This window comes from Diplotaxodon limnothrissa, linkage group LG8 (assembly GCF_057381915.1).
Source record: "Diplotaxodon limnothrissa isolate DT_005_m linkage group LG8, D_limnothrissa_male_GT1.1, whole genome shotgun sequence".
Lineage (NCBI taxonomy): Eukaryota > Metazoa > Chordata > Actinopteri > Cichliformes > Cichlidae > Diplotaxodon > Diplotaxodon limnothrissa.
The window spans coordinates 32,670,872-32,696,201 of NC_140603.1; the positions used below are offsets into that span (position 1 = coordinate 32,670,872).

At 44.3% G+C, this 25,330-nt stretch overlaps 1 protein-coding gene across 1 annotated transcript in view; it reads right to left on the reverse strand.

The window, feature by feature from the left end:
• The window catches only part of stxbp4 (syntaxin binding protein 4), a 58,372-nt gene extending 37,316 nt beyond the window's left edge, over nucleotides 1-21,056 (reverse strand). The window contains exons 1-5 of the mRNA XM_085360295.1: nucleotides 21,001-21,056; nucleotides 6,039-6,112; nucleotides 5,768-5,863; nucleotides 5,593-5,662; nucleotides 4,666-4,740 (exon numbers count right to left, since the gene is read on the reverse strand). Of these exons, the coding sequence (XP_085216421.1) occupies nucleotides 4,666-4,740; nucleotides 5,593-5,662; nucleotides 5,768-5,863; nucleotides 6,039-6,112; nucleotides 21,001-21,056 (371 nt within the window). The remainder of the gene's footprint in view (nucleotides 1-4,665; nucleotides 4,741-5,592; nucleotides 5,663-5,767; nucleotides 5,864-6,038; nucleotides 6,113-21,000) is intronic.
• Between the last annotated feature and the right edge of the window lie 4,274 nt (nucleotides 21,057-25,330).

Here is a 25,330-nt window from a genome sequence, read left to right on the forward strand (position 1 = left end):
AACCTCAAACCCAGTCCTTGTGGTGAAACTGAAGGAATTAAGGACATTTCTGTCCAAGACTTTAATTCACATGTAAAAAACATAAAAGAACTGCTAATAACTGCTAAACCAGTATGGATGTCTATGCAGTTTATTTCACAGGCCTGGATTTAAAATATCCATCTGTCATTAGTTCATGAACAGTTTTTCTTAAGCTGCAGATTCCAGGAAGAAAAATGAATGTCTTGATTGGACGATAAGCGAGAACTCGGACAGCGTCGGACTTTCCTGGAAATCTGAAGAAAAGCACTCAATGATGATTGTTGGAGGCTGTGAGCCGACATACATTAAAGATGTGCTTCATTTAAATGATGTTCCTGCTGCGTGCTCAATGAGCTGCAGTTCAAAGACATCGTTTCCAAAGGAAAGCACTTTGGAAACATGGCGGCCTGCGCTGGACGGCGTTCAGCACTGAGGCGTTTGAGGAGAGCGAGCTGTGAGATCTGTGAGAGTTTGTCTCCCTCACATGGACACCGAGGAAACCGGACGTCAGTCTCACTCAAACCATCAGCCATCACGGTCTGATCCGATCAGCTGTTAATGCCTTTTAAATGGGATCTGCACGATCATTGAGAAAAACCATTCAGAGATCAGATGTCTGTGGTTCCATCCACCCTCAGCTTACATTCAAACAGCTGCTGGAAAAACTGGAATTCTTGAATTATCTTAACCCCCCAACAGAAAACGTAAAGCCAGAAGTCTAAACTGCAGCCGTCCACCGTTTCCTTTTACACCACTAACCAATCACATCAGAGATCACCTGGAGGCAAACCTGGAATCAAAAGACAGAAAGCATTTCATGAATCAGCAGGTCGACGCTTCACCCTGACGTGACGACAGAGCACAGAACAGCGTTTGTATCTGTGAGAGCTTCAGTGGAGACCAGGATCAAGCTCTAAATTAAATGTATTTGAAGGATGAGGTCAAACGTAGAGTGTCAGGCAAAGCAACCAGGAAGTATCACGTAAAGGTCAGAGACCAGGACGCCGTCGTGAAGACCTGAAGATCATAAAAACGCTTCCTCACCCTCAATAAACACAAATCAATGATTCAGAGTGAAAATCAACTGAAATGTAGGAAAGACATTTATTCATTAAAATAAGAAAAATGTGCTCGGAATAAACTTAATGTATGCAAATCAAATTTCATTTGAGCAGACTCCATTAAATGTAACAGTTTACTGTGTAATTATTATAATATGGAAAATATAATTGTAAGGTAGTCAAAGTCCGCGTTTTTGGGCAGTTTTATTTTGAGTGTAAAGGCGGAGATGAAGCAGAAATACCGACGCTGGAATGAAACATGAGAAGAAACAGTGACAGGAAATAGTCACGTGTGTGTGGAGGAAAACTAAGAAAATGAGGAGGTCGAGGAACAACGGAAACGTGAAACCCAGAAGCCGCAAGTTCCCATCAGGATTGGAACCAGCTCCAGGACCAGCTCGTGAACAGCCAGCCTGCAGTGGGACAGCTTAAAGACCTCGACCAGGAAGTGAAGTGAACGACTCTGAGCTAGCGTTTAGATTCTTCTGTGGGGGTGGGGGGGTTGGACGATGGGGTGGGCATGGACTGCAAAAACAGAGACCTAAATGGCTGTAGCTCAGGAGGTAGAGCAGGTCACATACTGATTGGAAGGTCGGTCGTTCGATCCCAGGCTCCTCCAGTCTGAATGCCAAGTATCCTTGGGCAAGATACTGACCCCAAGATGCTCTTCGATGCATCCATCAGAGTGTGAATGTAGTTAGAAAGCAATAAGTGCCCAGAAAGTGCTTGTGAGAATGGCTGCGATTGGGTGCATGTGGTTTAGAGCACTTTGAGTACTCTGGGAAAGTAGAAAAGCACTATATAAGAATCAGTCCATTCACCACTCACTCAAAACATGAAAGAAAGAGAAAAACTCATCAGATCAGTGATCGATTTTTAAACGTGTCCTCGAACCACCCGAGGATCCGCCCCCCAACCGTCTGCAGCAGCTTAAAAATAATCTTCCACAATATTCCCTCCAATTCAAGCCTCCATCAATGAGCTTAAACTCCATGCTTGTTTTTCTGGTTTTCTCCATCCACCCCCCTTCCCTGCCCCCGCCTGATTGCATCACGGCGTCCTCAGCAGGAACCGTGTGGCTGCAGATAATCATCATCATTAGTTTTAGGTGTGAAACAAACGTCGGCAACATTGGAGCTGTGAGGCGAGTATACACACACACACAGGTTTCGTAACAATAGGGATGAGAATGTGCCAGAGGTGGGACGACCTTTCGTCTGCAGTCACAACAACACGTCACTTCCTGACAGCTGCTGTAAGCTGCTGATCTCTTTGTTGTTCTTTAAATCAGCTTCTGTTCCTCTGCGGACTCTGACCCGCCCCCGTGGTCTCTGTGCTCATTTAAAATGAACGTGTGGTGACCCGAGACTGAGGTCAGCTTTATGTAAAAGCAGCTTGCAGAGTTATTAGCAGTGCGTATTTGTCATTTATAGATGTTGCTGTTAATCTGTGAAATACTAAACACAAATCATTTATAGTTTTATTTTAACACCGATCTGTCCCCATAGATTAGCTGCATTCAGCCAATCGTACACAGCAGAGGTGTCCAACTGGCTGTGAGGAGGCAGAGCCTGCAACATTGTCGACCTCTGAGCTCGACCTCAACACTGATGATTTTAAAGCGACTGCGCAGGACGTCCAGAGTGACTGCAATCTCAGACAGATCAGCAAATGTCTGCAAATACCTGCAACCAATCTGAGTCAGTCTGCAACAGGAGACGCAGCTCACCTGTGTTCTGGTTGTAAGGTGCAGCTCCTGTTAAAGTGTTCCAGTTAAATCCTGCAGCACCATGTCACTATTTCTGTTTGACCTTTGAATTGTTGTTTCAAACCTGCGTGCTTCTGGCTGGACTCAGAATGTAAGGAGGTACATGTGCGTGTAATGTGACAACTTTTCCATTGTCACATTACAGCCACAAACATGAATCAATTTCATTGGAATTCCACGTGAAAGACCAACACAAAGTGGTGTACATGTGAGAAGTGGAACAAAAATCATTCACGATTCCAAACATTTTTTACAAATAAATAACTGCAAAGTGGGGTACATAACATTCCTCTGTTAGCCAAAATTAGCATCCCTTTACTATGACTGTGAACTGCGGATACAACTTTATAACTAAACTAGCTAGTTAGCTAATTCTCCAGCTCTAATTAAGTTGCATTGTTAAAAAAAGCCATCAGCACATCAAAGAACCACCTTACCATCACCTACTGGATTTACAAGGCTCCTTTTCAGAGTCCTGCTATTAGCATTTTCTATTTTGGTTCATTTTAATTAGTGCTGTCAGCGTTAATCTCGTTAAAATGACATTAACGCCATAACTGTATTAACGCGGCAAACCTCCATTAATGAGCTGCCACGGATCGCCCTGTGCGTGGGGCTGGACGGCATCAACGTGCTAACGTGGGCAAACTCATTGATACTGTGCACGTCAGATTAACGCTGACAGCACTAATTTTTATATAAATTGCTCATGCAGCTAACACTAGCAGGCTTGGCTGGAAAAATGTGTAATAAACTGAACTACTTCTCCACAAAGCAACAGCACCTGTCACTCAAATAGGCCACGCCCCTAATGATGCAAACTTTAAACCTATAAACAGTCGAGCTATTAAAACAGGTTATAACCATGTTTATTTCTTCTGTAAAGGTTTAACAGTCTATGAGGTCTAACTCGCTGCTGGAGCCTCTGCTGGACGTCAGAGGAACTGCAGTGTTAGTGACATTTTTCATGTTTGACCCTTGAAGTGAATCCAGTTCATGAAAACAAATAAAACATATCGTGCTTTCACAGACTGACGGTACAGTTTCATGACGCAACTGTCTCCCCACAGAGATAGCAGGATGTCACCGAGGGGGTCTGATCCCCGGTCATGTCTCTGTGCTGAGCAGCTGCAGCTCTTTCCCAGAGCAGAGACCCTGTGGACAGACAGCCCCGTGTCCCTATTGTGTCAAGCTGTGTTTGAGCTGACGTGAAAAAGCACAGGGGCCAGCAGAGTGCCAGGTCAGTTTACCTCACACATCACCTCACAGCTCGCTCCAAGGACAAATCAAACCACTGACGAGCCTCGTTTCCAGGAGCACGGAAAGCTGAAATCCCATCCTCAGAGCTGCAGAACGTCAGTGTCGTCTCAGTGGGAATAAAAGCAGATTCCACCTTTATGAAGAGCCTCTTTAGAAAAAGCTTAAAACCCGACTTTTCCTCCACTCACACTGAACGAGGGAGCGTAAGAAGCTTAAATGCTCCATTCAGTCATTAAAATGTGACTGGAGAAGTGTCTGCACACCTGAACTTGTGACCCTGAACACTTTAAGGCTCACTTGTCTGTCCACCCACTGCAGGAACATAACCCCGACTGTCAGCATCAACCCCCCGGCCTGGCAGTCACCCCTGCAGCTCAGCTCAGATGTTCTGTTCTAAGATGACTTTCAATCAGCTGCTCTGCTGATCACAGATCATCACCATCAGACAAACCGAGTTCGTCCTCAGATAACCTCAGAAAACATGCTCAGCTCAGCCAGACTGAGAAAAAGCAGTAAAATCAGAGGGATAATTTCAGAATAAAAGCACCTCCTTACCTGGATTCCTCATCTCTGGCGATCAGCAGGGACATGTGATTGGAGACCGAGGCCGTCCTTAAGATCTCCACCGCCCTATCAGGGAGCAGAATCGAGCAGTAAACATTACCAGCGTGTGATGGAAGATAAAGAGTCCATGTGTGAAACTCAAGGACATCTCTGCCTGGTGGAAACATCCTCTGTGGACCTATTGGACAAATAGACTGCAGTACCACCGACAGCCACTAAATGCTGACAGCAACTGACTCGAGCCCAAAAGTCTTTGCTCCTACTTAAAAGTTCAAAAGAACTTTAGTATCCGTCGTGTGGCCGATGATCGATAGCTGTGATTGTCGTTCCATCTACGACTTTCGAGCCTCTGTTTAAAGAATGAAACTGATTTTTAAGTTTAACTGGAACTGTGATACTTGGTTATCATCAGTGTTTATGACGTTGGTGTCTCCAGCTAATAAAAACCATACTTCAGCAGGTAGTACCATCCAGTGTCAGTTTTGACCAGTAAGTTTCATCATCATTTTTTCTGATGAAAACAAGATGATAACAAAATAAAATCTAATCACAAGGACACAAACTGTGATGAATCAACAGTCTGTCAACGAATAAATATGAGATGAAAATATTCTGGAGAGACAAGATCCAATCAAAACTGATTCAGCTGAGCAGAAAGGCGGGACGAGTTTGGAAGTTATCCAATGAGAAGTAATCTCCTGGTGCGACGAGGTTAGACCTGCATTTAGACTTCAACATGTTGATGACCTTAAAGCAGATGTTGAGGCTGCAAAATTTCACGTGCAGCATTCACATAAAGTGTGATGGACACCAACACTCTGCAGTCCATGCAGCTTCACAATTCAAACAGTGCAAATAAACAAGTGATGCGAGACCGCCATGCTGCATTTTCTAAAATACCTCAACAGTGAGACTCACCTCTCATTGGTCACCCCTATCAGGCTGATGTTATTGACATCCAAAATCAGGTCACCTGACTTAAGCCGACCTGGAACAGAGAGTGACAGACAGACGGACGGAGAGAAGGCAAAGTGAGGGACGATAACAGTGTCTGTAGTAACCGATCCACAAAAAATACCAGAAGAATAGCTACCATCCAGAGCGGCCAGCCCACCAGCGATCACTCGCTTTATGTAGATACCAAACTCCTCTCCTGTCAGCTCTCTGTAGCCCCCAATTATTTTAACACCTGTGAACACACACAGATGAGCTCCAGTTAAAAAAGAGCCTGGCTTTCAGGCTGTACTGGCTCTTCATCTAGTTGTGACAGGCGATCGCAGCATTTTCAGATGCTGAGCTGCGGCTGAAGGAGGAGCGGTTAATAAGGACTCAGAGGTCAGTAAGGTCGAGGGAAAGATGCTCACCGAGTCCCTTCTTGCAGTCGCAGAACTCCAGCCTCTGTACGGCTCGGTTGATGCCGTGTGGGCCCATGATCGTCCTGGCAACAAGCAAAAACACAACAGATTTAAACACATATCAACATCCTCCCTCAGCCAAAGCCCCTCTCGCTCTGTTTCCTCAGAGCGCCGCTGCACAAAATAATCAAATCATCACAGGATTTTGGCATTGTCTCCCTCTCTCCCTCCCACCTCCACCCGGCTACGTCCAACCAATAAAATCTGTCGCCTCCTAAACGACGAGGCGGTTGAACCATGTGGCGACCTGGATGTTTGGAGGCTCGGGCGAACACAAACAGTGATTAGAAATAATCAAAGGAACATTACGGAGCAGTTGTTTTGTGCTTCTGCTGAGAGATTTGTGGGTGAGAAGGTTTCAGATTAAAGCTGAAGAGACTCCGACGTAGTGAACATGATCCTGCTGTCTGCTGGTCGTTCTCAAGTCTCAGCTCAGAGTCAGCACAGAGTCAGTTTGAGCGGCAGTTTGAGTCACATGCTGGTGTCTGAGCGTTTCAAAGGTTCGTGTAGAGGCAGCAAAGCCTGTCACGGACAGACTGACATGAATACTCGAGGCTGGGCCCAGAGGCTTTTTTAAATCTTTGGGCTCTAAGCTCAGTTTGATGCCTCCCTCAAACACCGACTAAAGACATCGAAACAGATGCTGTGTCAGTTTTATGGGAGTAGCAACAAGAGAGAGCTGATCCTTTAATTTGGGTTCACTTACACTCAAAATAATCATGTTGACCACTTCCAAAAATAGCAAATGAACGGTCACATGGTGCATCTGCTGTTTTGCTCTCTCTCTCTCTCTTTAGTGACACACATCTCTGCAGATGACACGTTTTTTCATACAGTGGTCATGCAAAGGATCCAGTTAGTTCTTTGTGTATTATATTGCCCCCTTGAGGACTGACAATAATCACTTCCACCTAAAAGTCTTCAGAGGTCTACTGGATTAAAACCAAGCACCAAATAAATTCTGCAACTTTACCTGGAAGGTCTTTTTTTTAGGTTAGGAAAGGTTAAGGATACTGTGCTTCTCTGTTTCATTTAAACTTAATTTACCAACCAGCTGCAAAGAGAAAGCTTTTCATACACATGTTGATTTAACAGTCATGTTTGCAGTTTAGATGGTTAGGTGGATGGTTGGTTGGATAGTTGGATGATTAGGTGGATGGTTGGATGGTTAGTTGCATGGTTGGATGGTTAGGTGGATGGTTGGATGGTTAGGTGGATGGTTGAATGGATGGTTGGGTGGTTAGGTGGATGGTTGGTTGGATAGTTACATGGTTGGATGGATGGATGGTTAGTTGGATGGCTGGTTGGCTAGATGGATGGTTAGGTGGATGGTTAGGTGGTTAGTTGGATGGTTGGTTGGATAGTTCCATGGTTGGATGGATGGTTGGATGGTTAGTTGGATGGTTGGTTGGATAGTTGGATGGTTGGGTGGTTAGGTGGATGGTTGGTTGGATAGTTGAATGATTAGGTGGATGGTTGGTTGGTTAGTGTCATGGTTGGATGGTTAAGTGGATGGTTGGATGGATGGTTGGGTGGTTAGGTGGATGGTTGGTTGGATAGTTGGATGATTAGGTGGATGGTTGGTTGGATAGTTGCATGGTTGGATGCTAAGGTGGATGATTGGATGGTTGGTTGGATAGTTGGAGCTGCAAAGAGAAAGCTTTTCATACATATGTTGATTTAACAGTCATGTTTGCAGTTTAGATGGTTAGATGGATGTTTAGATGGTTGGTTAGTTGGATGGAAGGTTGGATGGTTAGGTGGATGGTTGGTTGGATAGTTGCATGGTTGGATGGTTGGATGGTTAGTTGGATGGCTGGTTGGCTAGATGGATGGTTGGATGGTTAGGTGGTTAGTTGGATGGTTGGTTGGATAGTTGCATGGTTGGATGGTTAGGTGAATGGTTGGGTGGTTAGGTAGATGGTTGGGTGGTTAGGTGGATGGTTGGTTGGATAGTTGGGTGGTTAGGTGGATGGTTGGTTGGATAGTTGGATGATTGGTTGGATAGTTGGATGATTAGGTGGATGGTTAGTTGGATAGTTGCATGGTTGGATGGTTAGGTGGATGGTTAGGTGGTTAGTTGGATGGTTGGTTGGATAGTTCCATGGTTGGATGGTTAGGTGGATGGTTGGGTGGTTAGGTGGATGGTTGGTTGGGTGGTTAGGTGGATGGTTGGTTGGTTAGTTGGATGATTGGTTGGATAGTTGGATGATTAGTTGGATGGTTGGTTGGATAGTTGGATGATTAGGTGGATGGTTGGTTGGATAGTTGCATGGTTGGATGGATGAATGGATGGATGAATGGTTGGAAATAAAACAAACAGCAAAGATGTCCACTGTGAGCGACCATCTTTGAACAGAGGCGGGGGTTTACGACACCAACTCTCTGCCATCTATAATCCAGTTTTGAGATCCCTTCCCAGACGCCTTAAAGCCCACTCACATCCTGGGCCATCTGATCTCAGGAATTCACATGATAAGGTGGGGCCAGGTTTCACAATGAACTCACCCGAAACTCTGGCTGATTGGGACCCACACCCAGTTTCACACCTTGGCTCAGGCGATTAGAGGATCATCAGGGGGTCCTTTTGTCCCTCTGTGGGGGGATACTCCCACTAGGTTTATATCTGGGACTCTCCACCATTTGACCTTAGAACTGAAGAAGCTTCTCGGATGAGAGGTGAAACGTCTTCAAGTAACTTAAAGAAGTCCAGACGCTTTTCTTTGCAAGCTCCTTTGACTACGATGACCTGGATGACTGAGAACCTTCACAGACAAACAGCAAAGATCCAAAGCAGCATTTGCTTTTGGAAGCTGTTGCTGTAAACCTACAAGCTGCAGGTAAAGAAGCTCCCAGAGCAAGAGAAACAGGCCAAACTGAAACTGCGCAACCAGAATGAGGTTCCTACATCTTGGAACTAAAGAACACATGGGTAATATCATCGATGGAAACAGGCCACAGAAGCAAGACCCAACCAAGTGAAGCCCACTCTCCAGGAAGTAGACATACCATTACCCTAGTCTACTGTAAATAAAAGACTTCCAGAAAGAAGAGTGTCCCACAGTTTGACAGATGACACTGAGTCACTGCTGTTTAGTTCATTCAGACTACGTTGGAACATAGCTGCCCTGATACAGCGCGGGGAATAATGATTTCATCTCCTGCTGAATCTGTTTGTTTCTCTAATTTTTATGGAAGTTGTATTTTAAGAGCGATACAACCAAAAATCCAGAAAAAAAAACACATAACATAGAAGTTATAAATTGCTTTTAATGCATTTGATCTCCAAGCAAAACATGACTTAGTACTTGGTGGAGGAACAGCTGCTTCTGCACAGCAGTGTGATGTTTCTTGTAGGGGGTGGCGGGGAGGGGGTATTGTGGGTACTGCAACACTTTAGTCCATTATGGTGCAATGTGCTACCAATGATGTTCTGGGCCTTCAGATCAGATCAGATGTAGTTTTGGGGAGATCCACCACTCATAAGATGAGATCTTGCATGGAGCTCCAGACTATGATGCTCATTTGATGCTGACGTCCTAAGACAGCTCTTTGGTCTTCTCTGAGGTGTGAAGAGGTTAGAATGGATGAAACTGATTCTGTGGACAGGTGTGTTTTATACACACCAATAGCGATTTGGGATCAGGAGGATCTGTAAGTGACTGATTGACTGAAGTCTGTGTGCCACATGGGTTAAAAGCCAGTCTGTAGGAACGTGAAGTCTGACTGGTTTATTTCACACACTGATATGTAAATTATTGTATAATTTTTATCGAATGCCTTTCCTCCATCAAAAACTAGCATAAAAATCTGTCTGTGAAGGTTCTCAGTCATCCAGGTCATCGTAGTCTTTCCAAGCTCCTAGACTACCATAAAAATCGGAGACTGTTCATTTTTCTGTAAGTAAGCAACTCAGTCGGGAATATAAATAATAAATAGTTATTTCCTCCACTCTGTGTGCTGAGAAGCATTTGAGGATATCTACCAGGTAGTGAGACGTCGTGGGAGGGCGGTTTTAAAGCTGCGATATTATCTCAGTTCTTCAGAAGCTTTGAGCAGCGCAGCTTTCAGGGCGACCCTACATATACTGTGTTATGTAAGGGATAATGTACAGTGAAGTCAAGGTCACACTGTGAAGAGGATTAGTTTGAAATCATAATCCATCTTAAGGAACCAAATATATTGTAAGGAGACCCGATGCTTGCACATCATACAGCTGGACAGTTTTCCAAGCAGCAAACGTCAGTCGAGCAACCAGCTACTAAAAATCACTTCTACATACGTTAACCTACTATTTCGAGATGATTCATCAACAAAGTAGATCAATAATTAGCAAAATAAAGTCACCCAGAAACCAAATGGACTCAGTTGATGCTGATAAATGAGAGTCTACGTTTGTTGAGTTACTCGGCTTGAACAGAAACTGACCAACACATTGGGACCACAGACTCTTTCCCACCATCCCAGATGAGTCTGTTTTTTTGTTTATTGTATTGTAACTGTTAGATGTTACCTGAGGGCCATATTGGAGTCTCCACCTTTCTCAAAGGTCATCTTTTTCTTTTTTCCAGACTTCAGAAAAATTAGCACAAAACCACAAAAAACATGGAAGCCTCTTCATGACAGCTAAAAGAAACATAGGTTCTCAGCAGCTGTTTCATAAACTGAAATAAACTTGGTGTGTAGACCCGGCACTCGATGAAGCGTGAGTTGAGCACGTTTTTCCAATCGGTGCTTAAATCAGGTGACCAGCAGGTTTCGTTAAAAGATTAAGCCAGCGTGAACGTGCCCAAGCCTGCAGCTCCTTTAAAGGCCACTCAGTGAACATTGTTGGAAATCAAAGAAAAGGGCAGACTTCCATCAAATATGAATTCTGCCAACATTAGTCTCCTGCTAAAACCAGGCAAAGACCCTGTATATCCCTCAAGCTATCGTCCAATATCCCTTATAAATGTAGACCTTAAAATAATCTGCAAAGCTCTCTCAAAGAGACTAGAGAAAATAACCCCCTCTTAATTCATCCTGACCAAACTGGTTTCATAAAAGGTAGGCACTCATCAACAAATACACGTAGATTACTTAATTTGATAGACTACTCATACAGTAAAAACCTAGAAACTACAATATTTTCTTTAGATGCAGAAAAAGCATTTGACAGAGTTAACTGGAAATTTCTATTTGCAACTTTACACAAATTTGGTTTTGGATCTTCTTTCATTAACTGGTTAAAAATATTATGTAACTCCCCAACAGCTTGTGTCAGAACAAATGACCAGACATCCTCCAGCTTCTGGCTCTTGAGGGGCACCAGGCAGGGATGCCCACTCTCCCCTTCACTGTTTGCAATTTTTATTGAACCACTAGCAGCAGCAATTAGACAGAATTCAGTAATTAAGGGCATAAAATGCAAGAACGTGGAACATAAAATCAGCCTTTATGCAGATGATGTGTTACTCTTTCTCCAAAATTCACAAACCAATATCTCTGGGGTGATTGAATTGATAAACTCTTTTGCAAGAATATCAGATTACTCAATTAACTGGTCAAGATCTACAGTCCTACCGATTAATTGCTCCCTCCATAATTCCTCTTCTACACCACTGCAATCGGGAAATATAAAATATTTAGGTATTAATGTTTCTCCCAAGCTTGCAGATCTAACTAAATTAAACCATATCCCACTTTTAAAGAAGGTAGAAGATGATCTGGCTAGATGGAAATGTCTACCCATATCACTCATGGGAAGGGTTGCCGCTATAAAAATGATGGTCTTACCAAAAATAAATTATTTATTCTCAATGATCCCAACTAAACCACCACAAGATTGGTTCAGATCTCTAGATTCATGTATGTCCAAATTCCTTTGGAAAAATAAACCCCCACGTATAAGCTTAAAAACACTACAAAAGACCAAGGATAAAGGAGGATTAGAACTACCTAACTTTCAGCACTACTTCTTAGCCAACAGGCTTCAGTTTATCTCAGGATGGCTAAAACATACCCTCTTAGATGAACCTTGGCTAGATGTAGAACAGACACTTTGCAATAATCTAGAGATTTCAGATCTACCATTTATCAGCTCAAACATCCAACGACATGAATGCTTTAAAAGCATCAACATCAGCTCTTCTCTGACAGCATGGTGGGAGTTTCTAAAATTGACGGAGTCTTCATTAATCCCATGCAAACGTACACCTATCTGGAACAACCCTGACATATTACAAAACAATAATATGATAAACTTTTCAGATTGGAGTGGTAAAGGAATCAAATACTTAGAACAAATATTAGAAGGAACAGAATTTATTCCATTTGACAGACTAGTTACACAATATGGGATCAACAAGAAAAGATTTTTAGAATATCAACAAATTAAATCCATAGTAAAAAAGAAATTTAAACCGGGTCAAGTTGAACTACAAACACCACCAAGTGTGGTTCAATTTCTTACTCTTAAAACCCCCAAATTACTATCCAAAATATACAGAATGCTTTCTAAAACGGATGAATCAATATCACTTCCTATTGCAAAATGGGAAGCGGATTTATCAGTTAACTTAGACCTAAACTTCTGGTCTCAGATTTGCTTAAAAACCTTTCATCTAATTAGAAATCCCAGTCTTCAATTAATTCAATACAAAATACTACATGGAGTGCACTATACAGGTCATCGGATGTTCAAGATGGGTTATACGTTTACCAACAACTGCTCACACTGCCAAACCAATTCACCGGACAATTATATCCACGCTCTTTGGTTCTGTCCACCAGTTCAGAAGTTTTGGCGCGAGATATGTGAAGACTTATCGAAGTGTCTGAAATGTAACATTCCAACTTCCCCCTTAGTGTGTTTGTTGGGCAGCTTAGATAACGTCACTACAGAAAAGAATATAGCCCATACTGTTTTCACTGCCCTATGCATAGCCAAGAAAACAGTCCTCATGAACTGGAAAAATAAAAATAATCTTAATTCTAACCAATATAGAAATTATCTATTAGATTACATTAGTCTTGATACAGCCTCTGCCACCACTTCAGATCAATTGCTCTGGGCTCCTTTGATCAGCTCCATCACCTACTGGGGGTGGGGGGCATAGTTTGGTCCCACCTTTGCTGTTGTGATTGGTGTGGGGGTAGGGACAGGCTTGGGGCATCGGGGGTTCCCCAGGAGCATCTTCCTTGGAGGGCTCAACCCGGGGTTGCGGTCATGGCCTATTAAGGGCTCTGTTGGCTCTTAGGTGACGGTTTCCTCGTGGCTGCGTGTACTGACCTGGTAACCTGGGTGCCCCTGGGTGGGTCCAGGATGGGCGTGGGGTTCTGGGGGTGCTCCATCTCTGGGCTGGGGCCCTGGCTGGGCCTTGGGGGCTTGGGTCCCGGTTGGTGTGTTGCCGGGGTTGTGGGCGGGTGGGCTGTCCTGGGCTCTGTGGGGCCAGGCGGCGCTGCTGCACTGGTCCCCGGTCCAGATGGGCCTGGGCCCCCCTTTCCCTGGTGGGTTGCAGAGTATGGGGGTGCCTACTGGGGTCAGCAGGGGAGCTGGCCCCAGGGAGGGGTCACTTGCCCCTCCCTTCCTTCCCTCCCCATCTCCAGCTGCCTCCCTCTTCCTGCTCCATTTTATCCTCAGTTTTATCCCACAACTTAGACATTCACATTACTCACACTCTCATTACACATACATATAGGATCTTGGGGGTGGGCACGATACACGGACTCCAAAAGACCATCAGGGTGTACACCTCACCCCTGGCGTCGTTGCCCACCTCTCAATGTTAAATACACGTAGACATTGAGGGCTAGCAGGAGGGACCATGCGTTTACCTGCTGCTCTCTGGCAGGTAGCTCCATGTCCTCCTGGGTTTTAAATGCACCTTAGAACACACATGCATCAACACTACAATGAGCGGGCGGAGGGAGGTTTGGAGTCTTCACACACCCATTCTCTGCGACCTGCTGGAGCGGGGGGGCTAGGAGGAGGAGTTGGCCGTCCGACTGCGGTCTGGAGTGTGGGGCCTCCCTGCTGCTGCGGAGTCGGGGCGGTCTGTTTCTCCCCACCACAGGGAAAAGGGTAACACCACCTGGGTCTGGGTGCAGTTCCCCCCTCCAGGGGCAAGGGTACCTAGACCTGGTTTGTAGAGTACGCTTGGGGAGTGTGATCGTGTGTACAGCGTCTCTTTATGTCTGTCTCCACGTTGGTTGAGTGTGGAGTAAGTGCATATGAGAGCATGAGGGTGGGAATGGATGTTTGTGTCTGTGTGTGCCTGTATGTCTGTGTCTATATGTCAGGTTGGGTGTCAGGCGCCACCTCTCTGGGGACATCTCAGGCCCTCCAAGGTTTGGAGGCCTGTCTCCCCCTACCACCACTTCCCCTGCTGGTGGCGGACTCCCTCAGACATCGGTGCGTTGGTGGTTCTTTGTGTCCGGGGATGGGCATCCAGGTACACACCGGCTCACTCCTTGATGGCTGCTTGTCGGGGCCTGGAGCCTGGGGCTCGCTTGGGCCACTTCAGGGGGTGGGGTGCCCTCGGCCTCTCGGCCTGGGGCTCGGTCACTCTGGCACAGCTGGCTGCTGGCGGAGCTCACGGGCGCGTCACTGCAACTCCCCCTGGCTTCTGCTCCGCGGCTGCTGAGTGAGCCCTCATCTGGGACTCTCCTCAGCTCTTTCTGGGACAGTGGCGCGGCTGCCCCTCTGTTGGTCTTCCTTGGTCTCTTGTGTTCTGGGGGCCTCTGGATGTCTGGAGTTTTGATCTCCTCCATACCTGCTTCATACCCTGGAGGACGGGGCTGTGGCCCCCCCACACCCTCTAGCAGATCATTACATGAAGGAACCTTTTAAAAACAAGCGCGTCCATGCTCACAGGTGTACACACGGGTGATCACACCCACAAACTACACCCTTTTGGGCTCCTACCTCAAAGCACACTGTACGCTGTCGATCTTACGTGCTGCACAATAATGTTTAATATTTAGTATTTACTGTCATATTCACATAGATTATCGTGATGTTGTTTATTATGCTGCTCTTTTTTTTCTTTCTTCTGGTTGTTTTCTCTTTTTTCTTTCTCAACAGGTGATCCAGGTGATTGATAGATGGATTTTTTTGTCTGCTTATTTTGTTGTTTTTTTTGTTTTTTGCCCTTTATCCCCGTCCCTCTTCCCCCCTGTTTTTGTTTCCCTCTTTCTTTTCCCCAGTCGGTCCCGTATTTAACAAGTAAAAATAAAATAAAATAAACAATAAAAGGTGAATCAAATAGACCATTACGGCAAGGCTGGGATGGTCCATTTGGTAAAGTAAATCCGTCGGGCATCTTCCTTTGCCTTTAGACAATAATTCTGATGCAAAAGAGCCAAACGGGACAGGCAAAAAAGGAAAAAAAAAAAAAAGGCCACTCAATGTTAAAATGTCCAATCATATGGCTGCTTTACGGCTAACAGCTCCAGTTTTGGTGCACAGTGAAATTCTGTGTCCTAAAGATGGTGTGGAGTCTCGTTTTATTCCATTTATAGATTTCCATTATAGTTAATTTATAGTTGGATTTTTCTTTTGGCCAATGAGAATCTCTCCTGTCAAACACATCAGTGCAGGCATGAACTCAGATCTAAATGCTCAGACTCACTTGGGTATTTGATGCATTCACTGTAAGCCTGGATCAGTACAGCAAGACGCTGCCAGATCTTATCACTCTGCATAACCTTTGGCTTCCGCCTGCACCCGGCTCAGCGATGAAGAGTCATTATCGTGAGTTTGTCTACTACACGTAAAACAAACGTACCTTTCCACATCAGTAACCTGACAGCAGCAGCTCCCCCAGGCCCACAAACAGACGACAGCAGCTGACAATGTGCAGCGAAGCCAACTGCTGGGACACAAGGGAGCAATTAAACTGATCACTTAATACCTGATAATCTGCACGACCTGTCGCAAATGATTAACATCCCACAGAGGCCGGGCGCCAGCGAGGACACGCTAACACCGCTGCAGAGCCTCCAGACCACCATCGCCTACACCTACGCACCTCATCTGTAGCTTTACCTGCAGAAGAAACAAACCTTCCACTTAAACCTGCAGTATAGTTTACTGGCTGCATCAATGAAACTGAAAGAGATGTCCCTGAGGTTTTGTGCTGTTATGTAGATATTAAACAGATCCATGTGTCACAGTTTTAACTGACTTTTTTCTATTTTTAGTAACTGGTCATTAATGAAATAATGGAACATTCACCAGTTTAATGTTGCTGGTTTAAAGCGATCGATTCCATGTACAATAAAATTATATCTAAAGAGAAGCCTGGTCACATATTGTCATGGTCCTGGGTCGTTGACCCAGCGTTTTGTGATTATTTCCCTCTGTTCTAGTTATTCTGTGTCCTCCCCCCTTGTGTCCGGTTCGGGTTCTAGATTTCCTGTTTTGTTCTGAAAGTCTGTGTCTGTTGTCATTGTGTTCAGCTTGTGTCCTCCAGTCATCATGTGTATTCAGATCAGCTGTTCTTCCCTCCTGTGTGCGATTACCCGATTACCTTGTGTGTGTGTGTGTGTATATATAGTGGGTGTCGGTCTGTGTTCGTTGTCGGCTCGTCTGCGTTCTATGGTGTTCCTGTCTCTGCGTCTCTCTGCCCCGCACCCCTTTTGTATGGTCTCAGGTTTGTCATTTAGTTCTCCCAGTTTAGGTTTCTTCAGTCGTTTTGTCATGCCTCACTGCCTGTTTCTGCCATTGTCACTTTGTAAATAAACATCACTCGTATCATCAGTCACTGCTGCATTTTGGGTCCTCCCTTTCCTCCACACCACACGGCTCATTCCGCCAGCCGTGACACATATTCTCCACCTGAAAACGTCTTTTACCCTCACTTCTAAAGTGAGGCACATATTTCAGATGTTCCAACATCTGACAAAGTTTTAACATTAACTGAGCCCACCTCAGGGTCTTTGTCCACAGACACAGATGACTGAGTGTTTTACCTGACAGTAGGTTAAAGTCTTCTAGCTCTTCCTTCACAGTCATCATCAGCTCTTTGTCCACCTGTTAAGGCCTACAGAGGAGTAGACTACACCCCTGGAACCTCCGGTCACTTGGCAAAAATGTGTGTTCCCGCAGTGGTTGTGGATGGTTTCAGGAGGCTTGCTGGGTGAGATCGGTTGCAAAGAGGTTGCTGCACCAAAAACCTCCTTGCAACTGCTTTGATTACAGGCAGACGGCTGCGATCAGCTGAAGTTTTTAATGAAAGATGCAGACCTTTCTGCAAAATATTAACATTTACACTCTGAGCAAAAGTGTAGCTTTAAAACATGCAGTGCAAACCAGCAAATGTGGAACTTTTACTTTGAAGGTGAAAGGTCTCCAGTCAGCATTTTCACAGTGTCACTAGCACTTGGTGAATCATTCTTCCACGTGAACAACAGGTGATGCTGATTCTGCTAGAGACCAAAGCAGCACCATGCACCTCTCTGCAGCAACCAGCTGGAGAGTTACACCAACTTGTATCTGAGATGTCACATTAGCAAAATGCTTCTTTTAATCCAAAAACCAATGAGGACTGAGAACTGAAAGGTAAAAACAGCCGAATTCTTATTTGTCTTCTTCTTGATTAGCTGCATCCTTGCACTGTATGATTTCATCACACATACTAATTCCACTTAGTGAAGTCTCCTCTAAAGTTTGGGGAAATAAACTCAGCTGGACAATAAGGTTTAAGTTCAGACGTAACTTCTGCTGTAAAGCTGGACATTTAAAGCTGAACATCCTTTATGTGGACATTAAAAGAACTGCAGTTTCTGTCTCATTCATTTTTCAGCCGTTGAAGTTGCTGCTTGAGCGTCACCCCACCTCCCCCAAGAGCTGTGAAAGCCAGGATTTAATTTCATTCAAATGTTCCAGCAAAGAGAGGATCACATGAAAATGAAGGAAGAGAAGGAAGTGAGTTCAGGTTTGAATGTTTGCTTCCAGTGTTGTGTTAAATATCTGTGCAGCCAAATGAACAGATAACTTATTTTCTTCAGTCTAAACTGATGAAAATGCACGCTGATCCGTGAGCTATGCAAATGTGCAGAGAGCTGCAGCGCGTGAGGATTACTGTTTGGTGTTTGCATATTTAATCTGCTCCTGTCTGTTTGCCGTCTTTCTCTGTATGTTTAAGTGTCAAATAAAAGCACGAGAGGGGGAACACAAAGAGGAGACTCCCTGCGGTGAAGCGCAGCAGATGTTTTCCCCAGCTTGAGTGATGGGGATGGATCCACACGCTGACAGATTATTACCAGACACAGGAAGCTGTGCAGGAAACCCGAACTGCTGGCTCACGTTTCACTTTCACGTCTCATTCATAGCCAGTACATAAAAAGAAGTAAGGGATGCTTATCATGGAGTGTGTTTGTTTGATTGCCAGGAATCATGCTGTTTAATACAGTTGAGCTGAATACTTCATAACACTCGTAAAACACTCCTGTTTTGATTTCTCCAACATTCAACACTTCAATATGTTTCCAGCACCTTGTTGAATCTGTGCCATGGAGAGTTAATGCAGTTCTGTAGCCCTAACACTGGTCCTAACATGGCGTGTATAATAATGGTGAGTCTACATTAGAGCTGCTTAACCTCCTAAGACCTGAACTCTTCCATGGCAGCATTCTTAATTTCTCTTTGATATTTGGGCATATTGGGACCTGATGAATGTAAAAACAAAGAATCACCAATTTTTTTTTTAAACCAATTTTTGTTTCTAAGAAAAATGAGAGCCACATATGAGGATATTTGTTTTAAATTTTGATAAAACAGAGGCAGTGTAATGTCCTCGTAGGTCCTTGTAGAGCAAAATTTAGTATTTTGGTCTAGACAACCCAAAATGTGATGTCCACATATGTGGACGCCAGGTCCTAGGAGGTTAAAGATGCTCAGATGACTGAAGCAGAAGGTTTCCAAAGAACTGCAGCTGAAGTTCTTTACATCTGTAAAGCTGTGTCTGAACAAAGCAAAGACTTCTGCAGTGAACAAGACCAGAGTGGAGTTGTTTGTCCTTAATGCACAGCAGCATGCTTGGATGAAACCAAACCTCATACGACCATGAGCACGGTGGTGGAGGGATGATGATCTGAGTGCACCGTAAACTTCTCTGTATACCAAAGTAATCTAGAGCCAGTGTGAGGTCATCTGTCCCACAGCTGAAACTTGGACCAAACTGGGTCATCAACAGGACCGCAGCAGATCTCCAACAGAACAACTGAAAAAGAAAAGAATGGAGCTGCTGCAGAGCTCAGAGAGCTGTGCATGAATGAATGCTGCAAACCTGAATGAAACGAAGCAACGCCGCAAAGAAGAGTGGAGCAAAACTCCTCCACAACCCCCTGATAGACTGATGAGATGACACAGAAACTACCACTGCAACGTGTTGCTGTTGAGTACATTCCTGCAATAAACCATCAGTCAATCTGATGTTGATATCTAGGTGATATCCACGCATGTGTTTACGCCTAACCTGGCTCGTCTGTCCATCAGCAGCAGGTCCCTTTGCAGCCGTGGATTTTTATCTCTTTCTAAACCCAGAACGTGGTTGTTGTTTATTTCAGTTCCAGCTAAAATAACGGAGGTTCATAACATTCATGCAGAGGAGGCAAAACCAAAGCGTTCTGGAGGTGAAACCATGGAACGACTGTCACTGGATGCCTTTTCATCAGGGTCACTCAGGGTTTGGTGGTTTGATCCCTCAATGCTCCAGTCTGCATGCCAAAGTGCCCTTGGGCCAGACACTGAACCCTGATGGACTCATCGCACTGTGACTGTGAATGTGTGCCTGCATGTTTTAGACAAAACATCGATTCAAATGTGCGTGAGAGAAGTAGTAAGGATCAGTTAGAGTAGAAAAACATTACATAAGGACTGATCCTGAGGCACGTGAGTGTGCTGATCCCTGTACCTCTCTTCACCCCACTGCGGAGATAAACCGGCAGGAGGGCCGGACTAATTCCTGACCCTATGTCAACTTTTATTGCCTTTAATTTAAATTATCCTTCCACAACTACAGATGATATGATTGTTTTCCTACAATCAAGCAGCTGTCTTTTTGGAGGGCTGATGACGTGTTAAGTTGTAGGTCTGTGACCTGAGAGATGGTGGTCAGAGATGGACTATTTTATAGCAGCAGCCCATAATCTCAGAGTCCGTGCAGCTATTAGTTTGTTCATTTTACAATAAATTCTCTGGTTTGAGCATCTCGGCTGTGCACGTTTTGTTAAACTGTGCAGTTCTAACTTGGCCTATCGAAAGCTTTCATGCATGCAAAGCGATGCAAAGACGAGTAACAACAACAGAGGAAATTCACAGGAATAAAAAAATAAAAATTAAATTACTGGATTAAATCATCTGTACTTGCAGCCAAACTTTGGTTCTCATAAGCTAAGAGTTCATTCTGCTCTTTCACCCGACGACAGCAGCACTGTTTTATCTGTTTTACCCTTCATTCTAATTTGTGTTGTACAGTTATTTCATTTTTAACCTTAATTTATATTTTATTCCTTCCTAGTTAAATTTACCCTTTTTAATTTTGCATATTTATTTCCTATCTTATTCATAGCCTTTCCTTTTTTTGTTTTCTTTAGGTCACGAGTAGTTGTCCAAGCATTTCACTACATATCGTACTGTGTATGACTGTGTACGTGACAAATAAAATTTGAATTTGAATTTGAATTTGAATTTGAAATGTGTGACCTTCAGGTGCAACATGAGTAAATCAGAGCACTGGAGTAAAAAAAGTATGTGCCACTAAAATCTGGTGGAAGGCAAAACAATAGAATAAGAATGGAAATCCGCGCGGAGCAGCGAGCGCTGCACTGTCCTTTAAAGCGTCTCTGACCCAGAACTGCGTACAAGCATGTGGACTTAAACTCAGAGGATGGAGGAGGAGGAGGAGCAGAGGAAGAATTAGCTTACCAGTAGAGTAGAGACAGCCCATCGAATCGCTCAGCGTCATGGGGGAGGAATGGCATCGCACGATGGCCTCAGACAAACAAATAAAGAGCTCTCACACAAACGCACACACAAAGAAAAAAAACAGGAGCGAGACGGGCGGCCGAGAGGAGGAGACGATGAGATGAGAAGAGGCGGCAGCGGCGGTTCAAACCGGGACGGTGTGTGTGACCGCACAGAGAGGAGAGGAATGGAAATCCGCCTAGACAGGGAGAGACACGCTTACCTTTACTCACTAATCCGTGCTGATACCCGTCCCTCACACACACACACACACGCACACGCACACACACACACACGCACACACACACACACACACACACACACGCACACACACACACACGCACACACACACACACGCACACACACACACACACGCACACACACACACACCAAACTTTAAAGTTTCCTTCAGCTGCAGGATGAGAGCATTAAACAGGAGATTAAATGTGTTGAAATGTAGACTCTGTGGGTGAAGATCACCTGTAAGCAGGGGCAGGAAGTTCAGTTCAGGCTCACATTTGGAGACTGTTTGGGATGGTCTCCTGGTTCATACATCATCACAAAGTTTGAACTCTTTACACCACTGCAGCTGAAATCTAGGCCCAGTACTCGTTAGCTTCCTTCAGCTGTAATATCAGCAGTGCGAGCTGCTTACATCAAACCAAAGTGTCAGGCGTGCTTACTGTCCCATTCCCAGCTGATGAACACGACTCTGCTGAGCCTGATACTCACATCATGACTTTAGAGCAAAGACTGGACTTCTCCTTTTAAATGTATGTAGTTTGTTGCCCAAGATGGACTTTTTTCATATTTGGGTATAATCCATGACTCAACACATTTATCACTGACAAACAACTTAGCATTGAAGCCAGGGCTGCCCTTTGTCACTGATTCTGTTCATAAGTTTTATGGACAGGATTTCTAGGCGCAGCCAACTGGCGGAGGGCTTTCACTTGGGTGGTCTCAGAATCTCATCTCTGCTTTGCGCGGATGATGTGGTTCTGTTGGCTTCATCGGGTGAGGGCCTCCAGCTGGCACTGGAACAGTTCGCAGCCGAGTGTGAAGCGGCGGAAATGAGGATCAGCACCTCCAAATCTGAGGCCATGGTTCTCAGCCAGAAAAGGGTGGAGTGCCCACTCCGGGTCAGGGTCTCATCCCGGGACGAGTGGAGGAGTTCAAGTATCTCAGAGTCTTGTTGAAGAGTGACAGGAGAAGGGAGCCGGAGATTGACAGAAGGATTGGTACCGGTCTATTGTGGAGGAGAGAGCTGAGTGTAAAAGCGAATCTCTCAATTTACCGGTCGATCTACGTCCCTACCCTCACCTATGGCCACGAGCTGTGGGTAGTGACCGAAGAATGAGATCGCAAATACAAGCGGCGGAAATGAGCTTCCTCCAAAGGGTGAAATAGGGTGAGAAGTTCGACCATACAGGAGGGGCTCAGAGTAGAGCCGCTGCTCCTCCACATCGAAAGGAGTCAGCTGAGGTGGTTTGGGCAGCTGACAAGGATGCCTCCTGGTGCCTCCTGGGTGAGGTGTTCCACTGGGAGGAGGCCCCGGGGCAGACCCAGGACACGCTGGAGAGATTATATCTCTTAGCTGGCCTGGGAACGCCTTGGTGTTCCCCCGGATAAGCTGGAGGAGGTGGCTGGGGAGAGGGAGGTCTGGGCCTCTCTGCTTAGGCTGCTGCCCCCGCGACCCGGCCCCGGATAAGCAGAAGAAGATGGATGGATGGACATTATGTATGTAACACACTGTGTCATTGCTACAAATATATAATTTTTAAAAAAAACCAAGCCCTAAATTATTATTACATTGTAACTGCCCATTATCTACATCTTTTTGAGGTCTGATCATTTTTTGATCTTGCTTCCTTGATGTGATTCCCAGGGTTCAGTCCTGGGGCCATTATTATTCACCAGATATGTTAATGTTGATCAAGGAGTATCGAACACTAATTTCCATTTTTATGCCGACGACACTGTGATGTATTCCACACCTCAGCTCCAACAATCATTTAATACTGTTCAGCAAACTTTGTGCTGTTCAAAATTACTTTTCAATGCAAAAAAATAAATACATGTTGTTTCCAACACTAAATTAAATTCTTTGACTTTTCCATCTATCACAGCTCTTCGCGGTTGGAAGACTGATTTGGTATCTAACTCTTGACTGGTGATTCTCTCTCCTCCCTCCAAGTCTCATATCAAACAGTTGGTGTCATGAACGTGATGAACATGGAAACATGAGCCCTTCACAATAAAACAGGAAACAGAGGAACATGATGCCGGACAGGAGGAGAGGCAGACGAGAGGAAGCGAGGAACACGAGGGAGAGAGAGAGCAGACATGACGGGCTGGGAAACAGATAAACATGGCGAGGTAAAACACAAGGAGGGGAAACAAGGCACAAGAACTCACATAAGCACAAACAGACACTCAGAGGGCAAAGACACAAGGAGGAAAAGCTAAACAGAACAACCTAGGTACTACAGAATAACCTTAGACTAACAAAGCGAACGAAACGACAAAAACACCAGAGAACTGAGAACGCTGGGACCCTGGACCATGACAAGTTGGAAAAAAAAACTGAAACCGAAATTCAGATTGGTCTTTTGAGTGAAGTCTTATCAGTGGGAACATTAAACCATTAGGATATTCTCATTTATAAATGATCTGCAGCAGATCTTCCAGATATGAATTTATAAGGATGCTTTACAAGGATCTTGTTTCTCTGAGTCTGTTAAAACAAATGCTTAATATTTTAAACACTCAAAGATCTGCATGCAAATGTGTTGTTTGTTGAATTATTTGGTGACACTGTTGAACTTTTTATTTAGATTTTTGTGATCAATGATGTTTCATAATTTGTAAATTTAGTTTTTTTCAGGTCACCTTGTAAATAAGATTTTAAATCTCAGTGGGTCTTTCCTGGTTAAATAAAGAATTAATAATTAATTATGACGTAATTTGTTATGAACTCTTTAACGTCCAGCGTCTTTGTTTTCACTGAGACTGAAAGCTTGGAGTCATTTTTAATGCTGCTCTTTACAGGCGAGTTCACTGAGACAACAGAAAAAGACACGAGTGTTTTAGAGCTTCACCATCTTTCCTTTATGGTTTTACAGCTTTATTATCAGTTTCTGTTTGAGCAGCAGTCTTTTATTTTCTGCTAAACTCTGAATCTTATTATTACTATTAACCTCTGGTGCTGGTGAGTAACTGAGCAGTTTTTAGTTAGTTCTTTAGTGTAATATGAAATATTTCCAGTTCTGAGCTGTCAGGGTTCAATTCTAAAGTTTAGCTGATATTTATACAATCAAACACTCATCTGTGTGAGTCACAGGAAGTGTAAAGCAGGAGAAAACAGTCTTAGAAACCCTACACCTCTGTGGATCAGGCCAACCCACAGCTCAACAGAAACACCGAGATTTCGACACTTCCTCATTCTTCATCGTGTTTGTCCCCACAGAAGGAAACAAGTTTCACCCTCAGGTCGTCAGCAATGACGCATCAAAGACATTGGCCGGCGAGAATATCAGTAAATGTGACGACCTCTGACCCAGAAACGCGCGAGCTAAAACCACAAAGGTCTGTTCGTTACCTGGTTCCATGGTAACCAAGCAAACTATAAACAAACCTGGACTGTTTATGAGCGCAGATTCACGGGTCAAGGAAGTGCTCGTGGTCACGTATAAACAAAGCTTTTTAATATATATCTAACTTCATAACAACATCATGAGGTCAGAATCATGGAAAGCAGCTCTGGTGGAGTCTCAGAGAATAATAAAGAGCAGTAAAGCAGTGAAAAGCAGAATAGGCTGTAAAGTTTTCAGTAACTTGGACGCCTGGAAAGGATTCCCTGTAAAATCTAAATATTTGTATAACCAGTTAAATGCTGGTGCTAAAGTATGTCATGTTACTGGTAGCACTCTTGGCTGAGTAGTTTTTGTTAGGTATTTTGATACCATAGTAGCATTTACAGGAGATTGTTTTATACAGGAAAACTGTTAATCAATAAGGCCCATTTAATAGTTGTTTTTCTCTTTCTCTGTGACCCAAGAATTAAGGTGTAAGACTCACAAGCTGGTACCTCAAGGTCGAAAACACCACAGAGATGAGACCACTTCCTTACTCCCATCCTCCCTTTTTCCTTATCTCTTAGAAAAAGGCTCGTTAAAGGCCAGGTGGTTTGTTTCAGAATTCACTAATGAAAGAACTCTGTATTCTGTGTATTTTGCTGGGATGATCATAAATTGTAGCTGAGCTGATAAACTACACACAGGATACTTCT